Consider the following 10152-nt stretch of genomic DNA (forward strand, 5'->3'; position numbering starts at 1 on the left):
AACTTGTGTAGAGGATTTTGTGTTTCAAAATTGAAGATATGGCTGGGTTTAAGACAACGGGTCGGAAATACTTTTTCTTTTTGGATTTTTCTAGATTTTTTTGGGAAATTAGGGAAAATATACAAACACATCCATACCACACGCCAAATCAAATGTCAAAGATTGGGTTCTCGTGAACATGGCGGCTGGCGTGCTTCTCCTTCTTCTCAAGCTCCTCGATGTATTTGCTGGCGTCGACGATTACTGAAAACCAATATTTCATAGAGCTACAGTAATCCTGAAACTTACAGTGATAGTCTGGCGAGTCCAGTGGGACGCCGGTAAAGGCTTGCTTGCGAGCTTTGGCACGGAGGTGTAAGTAGGTGAAAACGAAAACGACGCTGGAAAAGTTGTTCTTGTGGAATATATTATTTCTCATCTTACAAAGCCAAGATTACAGCGTAGAGAGCCAATTGAGCTGGTCTCAACATCATGGAGAGTGTGAATGGTGGGCGGTGCTCATCAATCAGGCGGGATGGTCCCTCGTTGTCCAATTCAACGCTCAAGCGTTCAATAAGATCCCTTCTCTCTTCGATGGTCATGGTTCTGAATGATATATCAATGAATCGAGGCCTATTCCAAAATATTACCTTGGAGCCTTTCTCGGAAAGATTTCGTAAGTCTCTTCGGTGATCTCTTCGGCTTGCACGATTTCGACGCTCTGAAATTCATCAGGATTATCAACCCAATAGTACTTCTCTTACATCTGGAATACGCTTGATAGAATCATCGAGCCAATTCTCATCCTTCCATTCGATCAGGCGGTCATTCGAGTCTTCAGCAGATTCCAAGTCGAATTTCTCTTCGGAAGACTCGAAACTGCGGAGTCTGCGGCGAGTCATCATGAATGGAACGTCCGGGACCTTTCTCGGGAAGGAATCGCCGATATCCTTAAGTTTCACAATTCTGAGTTCCGGCTCTTTGACCTTGTGACCCTTCTTGACCAGGTAGTCTCCGACTTCCTTAGTAATCAGCTGGTCTTCGTTGATGAGCTCTTCGTTGGTGAGCAACTCCTGGTCGGCGGCATACTCGGCATCTTCTTGTGATTGCTCATCGATTTCGTTGATTCGATCTTGGTTGGATTCGAATCCAGAATCATCTCCTTCGGCGATGGTTGGATCAGCAAGTTCCGAGCTTTCTTTTTCTCCACTCTCATATTCTACGCTCTTCTTCTCTCCGCTGTCCTTCTCTTCACTGTACTCCTCTCCACTGTCACGCAATCTACTTTCACGTTCTCCACTATGGCGTTCACTGCTTTCCTCTCCACTCTCCTGCTCCGAACTATCTAAGCTATCCAAACTAGCCCAGGCAAACTCGAAATCGTTGTACGCTTTCTTGAAGTTCTCAAGTTTTTTGCTCTCCTTGACAAAATTGTAACCCCTGTACGCCTTCTTGAAATTCTCAAACTCATTGTTCTCCGAACTATCCTTGAGACTCTCATGCTCTTGACTTTCGCTGGTATCCCCGGATTCCTGGCTCTCCTCTCTTCCATCGACGACGTAGTTGAAACGCTCATCAAGGAATGGTGTCATACCAACAAAGTCCAGATTTGACATGAGACATTTGGTTTGGTACGAGGCGAGAACACTGGAATTGGTGGTATTTTTCAGGATGCTAAGCTGGATGGGTCATACCTGTCCGAGATCTCATCCAGGTTGGGCTTCTTTCCGCACCAGCCGCAAATGGTGTTGGAAAACGCCGAACATTTTTCACTGAATTAATATATCGACAGTTTGAGTTTCAAAGTTTAATTTGCCCGTTGGTTGGTCTGTTGGGTCTTTTTGTTTTAAAACTCAAGCTACAGTACCGTTTCATAAGATATACGAAAACGTATTTTTGCAGTAGATATTGACCATTTTCAGGAGTCTAGAGCTCGGCTTTCAAGTTTTCGATCACCTTGAAACTTATGGAAGGGGGGGGGGTGTAAAACAAACCACGATTGAAAACTTTGCATTCACACAATTCTAAGAAAATTCCCAACTTTTTGCAGCTTTCTGAAAGACACATTTTTCAACGTTTATAGTATAAAAACTTGCAAAAAGAGGGTGTGTTTCAGAAAACATCGAACAGATGAAAAATGGGAATTTTCAAAAAATTCTGTAAATGCGAAGTTTTCAATCTTTGTCTGTTTTAAAACCTCCAAAATTTTCAAAGTGATTGGAAACTTGACAGCCGAGCTCCAGACTCCTGAAAATGATCGGGCAAATAATTCGGAGGGTACAATAATTCGGGGGAACAAGGGGGTACAACGTGATTTAGGGGTACGAAACCAACAATTTGGGGGTACAAACTAAGCCTTTTTCCCGGTATTTTGTACCCCCCGAATTGAAGATTTTGTACCCCTAAATTGCTTTGTACCTTTTTGTACCCCCGAATTGTTGTACCTTCCAAATTATATGCCAAATGATCGAAATGACCAGAAGTCAACCGAAAAACACGTCTTATAGAGCTGTACTGTCTATCTGAAATTCTCCGTTTACAATACAGTACCCCTCATCCCCAACCCTCACTTCCAAGACACCAGAAGTCAAACCATCACTAATCATCATAACCAATTTCAACAAAAAAACCTTTCCAGTGTTTATTTTTAAACCAAACCGTACTAGCTCTTATCACTTTGTTACCCAATAACAAGAAAATATCCATGACACCATATGACACCGATTTTTGGTGAAAAGTGTATAAGTGTGCATGACATGCTTATCAGTTAACTGTCATCAATAGGAAAATCAATAGAGGAAGCTAAATTTTTTGGGACCTTGGACTTACCGTTCGTACATGAAATCACCGCATGGCGTACAGTTGAAGCACGAGTTTTTGAATCTGTATTTGTCCTGAAAAAATGTTATCGATTGAATTAATTAGAAAAACCAAAACAAACTAACCGCTGGACACTTGAGCTCCTTTCCGTAGATTGCGGCAGCTCCCTGTAAATCCCAAAATTCTCTACTGACTCCAAAATTGTATGAATCTTACCCAAGAGACAAGACAGAAGAAGACTAGAAGCTTGAGATCGACTCGCATCGCGTTTCGCATGCACACAACTAACTTCAATTTCACTGCGTCGGCTCTTAAATGAATTCTTATCAGTTTAACAGTTGTGTTTGCATGGCGTGGTCAGTAACAAGCGAAAAGTGAACTTTAAGGAGGAGAAAAATCGAGGAGCTAGATCTAGAGTGGATGAAAATTAAAAAGCTTAGGCAAGCGGTACAAAGGTTGTAGGTCTAATGATAAAAAGTGCAGACAGGGAAGCTTCTGGAAGGCGGAGAAGATCAGAAATAGAGTTTTGAATTGATTAATGGGCAACTGATTGATTGACTCTGTGGTCAGAGAGAAACTCAATAAAATATTATTGCTTCTCGTTGGTTATCAGCTCACTGGGCGCGCTTTTGATGGGCGGTGCAGTGATGTCTTATGATCAGCTGGAAGGAAGTGTTGGAGAAATTATGTGAGGAAATTTCCGAAAGTTGAGAATCTAAAAAATGACAAGTTTCTAACAAGAAACCACGTCATAGTTTATTTTTGAGCAAATAGATATGATAAATGGATCCCATCGAGGCCTAATAGAATGTAATGTACATTGAAAACTATTTTCGCTCTTTCAGCACTAGCCGTGAGCGGCAAATTTTGGGTCAAAGAAAACCTAAATTTTATACACTTTACCACAAAGAAAAACTAAAAGTTTATGAGCTAGTACTTTTTTTGTTCGTCAACTCAAGTTTAAAAGAGACCGCCATGTTTATCGGTTTTATTTTCGAAGGGTATTATTCCTGACCGCCCGCACAGTAACTACTAAAATGAAAAAAAGGAAAAAAAAACTACGGCGTAGCTTCCATGGGTACATCGATGAAGAGAACATCTAGTTCTAAGGGTACATTGGTTCTAAGGGTCATGAGATTTTTCGGTACATTATGCACCCTTTTTCGTTGTACACTTGGATGCTGGGCCAAAAAAATACTCTTGCTGGATCATTGAAACTAAAAGCCAGCTATTGTCGAATCTTTTCCGGAAACGTATCTCGAACATCAGTTGATATGGATAATCCGGAAATGAATCTTCAGATTGCCGGATTTCAGATCGCCCGCATTCAAAACTGATCAACTGCAGGATTTCGGCGATGTGAAAAAAGGATTGTTAAACTTAAAAAGCACGGAGGTTGAATCTCAATATCCTAATTTTGTGTTGAATTAATCATAAATTTAGATGCTTTCTTCTGGGCTCGGTTTTAGAATACATTCCTAGTGATACAGAAATCGATTCATCTGTCCTGTTACACAGTAAATTTTACAAATCAAACTCTACAGTAACCTACTAGCCGAGCTTCTAGAATCCCGAAATTTCTTCTACTGAAGATACGAGTTCACGAGGAAAATAGGAATCAGCAATAGAACTAGGTAAAGCGACTGTTGAGCTCCAACAGTACCCTGGATTTTTCTTTTCAGCTGTGCTTCTTTATAGAGCCATAATACAGTACCTAGCACCGCCTACTTTCCAGCACCGGAGAGGCGGACCTAGAAATGACCGCGCCTCTAAAATTTTATGGCTCCCGAAGGTCACAATCTGTTCACAGAACCCATTTTATTCAGAAAATCTGTATGCATTTGATCATCTTTATAAAAAATAATACGGTTGACAGAAGTTGGCTTCTGAGTTGGCAGAAAAAGAAGAAAGGAGCTTGAGCACAGACAGGGACAGCCAAAATCGCCAATAAGAAGTCAGTACAGCTTTTCTTACACTTACGATACCCCCAATGGGCCTATTAATTTCTAAAAATGTTAAGAATCAAACAAATCGAGGCTCAAACGTTTATGAAAAATTAAGAAAGCAATTCTTTGAAACTAAAGTCAGTTTTGAACAATCACACTATGCATCACACAAACTCTCAAAAAAAGAATGTCGAAACGAAACCTAATTTGATCAGAACTTCAGCTAATTAGGAAAAAAACATTTTCAGCAGTTTGCATTGCTCAGAAGATCAATTGGAGGCTAGCCTTATTGGGAACAGATTGAGCGCTCTGTAGAAAAAATGGAAGGATAAATGGAAAGATAAGCAATTAGAACTTCAAATTCAAATTTTTTGGTTAAACTAAAAGGCGGGGCGAGAGATTTTTCGGAGTTTTTTTTTTGAGTTACAGTATGAAATTGGAATCCCTAAAATTTCACAATACTTTCACTTTCGGAATTTGTTCTTTGGTGAAATCAAATCAGAAGTTAACACTTTTATGGTTAGAAAGGAAAAAAAAAGAGTTCCATGGTCGTAAAAATGGTAGCGTTTTATGAACCAAAAAAATAGTTATTATTTTTTTTCTCATGAAAAAATGGTCTTTAAAAGCGTGTAATGATAACAGCTGAAGCTATTTTTTTTTGAGTACCGTGAATTTAAAACAAAAAAACTAGTGGTTTGATAAGAATTTTGGTGGTCAAAAATTGTGAGATGAGTCGAAAACTCAAAAAAAGAATTCAAAATAAAACTGAGCAAGTTGCATTTTCACGTTACTATCAGAATTGGCAAAAAGAGAGACACACACACACACAAACTCACAGGACACTCTAAAATGACAGCCAAAAAGTTTTGATAAAATGTAAATATTGACTGATGGAAACTGGGCTGTTTGGGTCAGCAAAATGTATCAAAATCTAGACAATGGCAGACCACAGAAAAAGATGAATATGTGTGCCTGTATGCAATGACTGTCTCTGTATCACTTTGTGTGTGAGTCTGCAAAAGAGAGCCACTTCTTGTTTTCGCAATATGTCCTTCCATTCCTCACCAATCTCGCTGGACATAAAAAACAACAGTTTGGATTTCATAATTCAGAACCCCTCGCTCTTTTTAGCGCCCATCACTTGACCCGTGCCAGGACACGCGGAGCCCATAATTATTGTAATTGATTAAAATCAATGGTAAAATCGCCGTCAACAAAGTGCTGGTCTGTGTTTTTTGATAACAGGGAAGCGACGAAAGGAGTTATCAGTGAAAAACTGTCAATCAACTATTCTAAAAAGCAGTGAAATTATGTTATGGCTGAAAGTAGTTGAGAATCGAAAACCATTATGAAAAAAGTGAAAATTGGTTTTGAGACCAGTAACCTAGTACCTCATAGGTTCTACATATTACTTCATTTCAAAGTCTGGAATTTTTCACTAATTTTCGACACGATTACCAACGATTGTAGTTCCCTTTTTTCGGATTACGATAACTAGAGTTGCGGAAAGTTGCAAAATTTGTAACAACGTTTAAACAATATGTAAAAGATTTGTGAAAAATGTATTCAGATATCCGAAAACCTGCGCTTCGAAATACTCCAACTGTTTTCTAACATAACCTCTCCTAAAATATTAGGAAGATCTAATTTTGACGGACATAATAGTCTGGTCCAAAAAACTGGACCAGTTACAAAACTAAGATTATCGGAACATTAAGGAGATGCGCACGATATGGGAAAAGCAAGGGAAATGAAAAGCAGGAAGACTGTGGAGTGATTTGACGGTCAGAGGCCTAGTGACTCATGTTTTTCCAGAAGGATACAAATGGTTTTTGATCACTGACCTCTATTTTTTTGGAAGCTTCGAAAAAATTATTGATCGATGGGACATTCAGAAGTAGCGAAAAATTTGCTGAACCGCCGATAAAATGAGCAATACAGTAGCCCGCGTTACAGTAACCAACAAAAAAATAAAACTAATCCCTGATAGAACTCACAATAGAATTCAGAGTGCAGAAAGTTTAAAATTTCTATGTTTTCTTATATTTTCGAGGCGCATAAAATTTCCTAATTTTGCTAACACCGTTTTCTGAACTTTGAAAACAATCGAAAATAATGTTTTTCATTGAAAAAAATAAAATGAATCAATCATGACTGGAAATGCCTTAATGAACGATTTGAAAAACCGAGAATAGTGAAATCTAGAAATAAAAATAATATGCGAAAATCGAGAGAACTGAGAAGCAGGAAAAGATAGGAGTGATTTGACAGTCGGCAGCCTAGTGACTCATATTGTTCCAGAACAATTCGAATGGTTTTTGATCACTGATCTCGATGGATGCATTCGTGTCGATTTACGAAGCTCCGTCAAAAAACTGATACTGTAAAAAGCAAATTTAATACATGCGAATTAGGTCGAATGTGTTCTGAACCAAAGTTAGAATTTTTCGTAAAATGTGATAGCTAGCATCTCTAGAATCCTGTTTTGAATTGAATGTATTCTTCCAAATGTTCAGGTTTTAATTCTCATTTTGACATTTTTCCATCTGAATATTCGGTTTATCCTTGTGGTGGAGTTTTGGTCTTGATAAGTTCTACGAAAGAATAAAACGAGTATTTTTTTGGAGCGAAATCCGATGTTCCTTGTGCAAAATATTCTGAAAAATTCTCAACAGTTAGTTTCTCAGCAGATTCGTCTAGTCTATTCTAGAAAGGAGGTCCCAAGTTATTACCTACAGTCTCAAAATTATACCTCCGACGACGATCCCACTCCACTCGCCTTCGAAGCACACTGAAATCGAGATTTTACCTACTATCCATTATCAAATGTTTATTTTCTAGAATCCTGGACACTGCTGCTGAAAGTTCCCAAACTCATCTGAAGCAATGAACCACAAAAACCTCTGAAAACGTCTGAAAAGTACCTGCAAAATTACTGCACGTCTTTATTATAATTCAAAGAAAAATTGGAAAAATGTGTGTTCAAATACTTTTGAGAAGAGTTCTATCAGCGGGAAGATAACGATTTTAAAGCTTTAAAAGTTCACCTAGACATGCTGGAAAAATATTTCTGGTGAAAAGATCATCGAGCGGGTTTGGGAATTTTGAAAAATTGCACAGACATGGTATGATTTTTTAGTCAGAGAAGAATATACATAGAGGGGAAAATACTACAAGGGTGTACGGATCAACCGGAAATTCGTTTTTTTTTTGAAGGATGGTGAGAATGACTTAGACGACAGATTTGGGAAAAGGACTTGAGGGGAAATTTTTGAAGAAGAAGAAGAACCGGAACGTTTACAGAACTAGAATTCACATTTGCTCAAAGTGTACAAAGCGAGAAAATGAATATTATAGAGTGAAGGGAATTTTAATACATGAGGGAGTGAAAGTGCAAAGTTAGAAAATGGAACATGGTAATTGTATAATTTGTTGTGTGTGTGTCAGTGAAAATGGCTGAAGTAGCTGGTGAAGTAGTTAGACGGCTGGGTTGGATGTGGATTCTGTTTGAGCCGTTTGAGATGCTGCCTGCTCCAATTCGGTGCATTCATCGAGATATCTAGAATCAGACTTTGATTATTACGACTGCGGATCAGAATAATTGGTTTTGTTGGTATTTGCAAGTCAGTTATAAAGTTGCGTTGTGGCTGAAAATCGGCATTTGGACCCAAATGTTGATACATAGTGGTTTTAAGGATGTGCCACGGGTCGGCTGCGCATTTTTATTAAGAGACTCCTGGGATAGGTAGGATAAGGTGGCCTAGCAGCTGAATCGCTGATCGTATTTTCGAAAGAACGGACTGAAAAGATCCACTGCAATCTACCCACTGCCCCAGTCAACGCCGGCCGACCTAGCTTTGTTTCGGACTATCACCTTAACTGAGAAAATGTTCAATTTCCGTCTATTCTGTTTTCGGTAAAGTGCAATTTCTTAGTTTCCTGTTTTTGCGGGAAACCGGAAATTGGAGATCTGTTTCTATTCTCGCATAACGCATTAGTCTTTTTTTCCGGAAAAAAAAGTGTCACTGCTAATCTACATACCTCTCAAAGTCGACAATCGGGCGAACATCATCCGGACGGCGTCCAGCATCTCGCCACGAACGGAGCGAGCGAGCACATAAAAGACGTTGGTTGTCGATGCGACGCATACGGGTCTTGCGATTGCTGAAAAAAAATTTAAATACGACGTTTTACACTTTTATTTCTTACCTCTGACGAATGCTAGCCATGGCAGCAAGGAAGGAGAGGAGTCCCGAGATGCACACAAGAAAGACTCCCGCGCCAATCGCAACAATGTCATCGGGACGCTGGTCGGAAACATCTGTTTGAGCGACAATGGCAAACGTGCAGCAGCAGAGAGTCAGCATCATATTTGACATCTCTAGAACCGAGTTAGCACGAAGCCAGGAAAGGAATGGAGCCGGCGGCGGAAGAAGACTCATGGTAGCGCAGAGTGCAGACGTGGCAGAGATCACAAAGCATAAAGCGATGAGAATGTAGAAGTAGTTTGCAGTGGTTGGAGTGATGCAATCGACAAGGACTGGAAAAGAAAACAAGTTAGAAATTATACGATTTCTAATTGATACCTCTGGATGGGGTGTGGAAGGCGATGTGCGACTTTCCGTTCTCGTCAATGTATCCTCCGAAGCGGATAGCTTCCCAGAAATCGTGACAGCCTGTAATTATTTGCATTTATGAAGACGAAGCTTTCTCTTTTTGCAAACTAGTAATTGGCATCGTCTTCTCTGAAGCCACTTTCCTCAAAAAAACTCACCAATAGCATGGCAAGGCTCCGCATTCTTCATGTAGATCTGAGCGGCCTGCAGCACATCAATATCAATTGACCCATTTCTAGTGCTCATATCCTCCACGAGAATCCAATCGGTGGACAGCATTGCAAAGACAGCCTGAAAAAATCTTATATTTGATTTTCTCAAAGATTTTAGCTTACCAAGATTGCTGCAACAGTGTGGAACACGGTTGCCGGAATGTTGGCCTCGCGAAGATCCATCCGTGTACAAACGGTGCCAAGTTTGGAGAGGAACATCCTTCTGAAAAGGAAACGATTAAACGAAAGGATTTTGCTAGCCGAAAAAAAGTGGAGAGGAATCTGAACTTCTGGAAATCCAACGAAAAGAAATTGACAAAAATCTGCCGCCGGCTCCGGGGGTCCGCGCGAGCCGGAGGGAAATTGAGAAAAGAGAATCAATAGCGAAAGGCCTCCCGATGAGAGGAAGCGCAGCTTTCCGAAACACACTCTTCCCGTCAAATCGCGGCGAGACCCTCGCGCAGGCACTACGATGGATGTCTGCGTCTCCTACGTTTTCACTATCTCTTTTTTTTCCTCTTTTCTCTTTCGGGGGCTTGGCTTGTTTTCAATTGAAAAAAAGAGAAGAGTAGTGAAAGT

The 10152-nt window shown here is 39.9% G+C and overlaps 2 protein-coding genes across 2 annotated transcripts; both read right to left on the reverse strand.

Annotated features, from left to right (window-relative positions):
• Nucleotides 1-148: 148 nt before the first annotated feature.
• On the reverse strand, nt 149-3063 carry CBG02062 (the record flags this gene model as incomplete). Its single annotated transcript, XM_045239052.1, has 8 exons — nt 149-380; nt 424-585; nt 630-700; nt 744-1626; nt 1674-1751; nt 2809-2873; nt 2925-2966; nt 3016-3063. 8 exons carry the CDS (start codon nt 3061-3063, stop codon nt 149-151), a joined length of 1581 nt encoding a protein of 526 aa, XP_045092019.1.
• Nucleotides 3064-8222: 5159 nt separating this feature from the next.
• Nucleotides 8223-9792, reverse strand: CBG02063 (the record flags this gene model as incomplete). Its single annotated transcript, XM_002643793.1, has 6 exons — nt 8223-8304; nt 8787-8909; nt 8955-9285; nt 9332-9421; nt 9520-9652; nt 9697-9792. 6 exons carry the CDS (start codon nt 9790-9792, stop codon nt 8223-8225), a joined length of 855 nt encoding a protein of 284 aa, XP_002643839.1.
• Between the last annotated feature and the right edge of the window lie 360 nt (nt 9793-10152).

Source organism: Caenorhabditis briggsae (genome assembly GCF_000004555.2).
Source record: "Caenorhabditis briggsae complete genome, chrX, whole genome shotgun sequence".
Lineage (NCBI taxonomy): Eukaryota > Metazoa > Nematoda > Chromadorea > Rhabditida > Rhabditidae > Caenorhabditis > Caenorhabditis briggsae.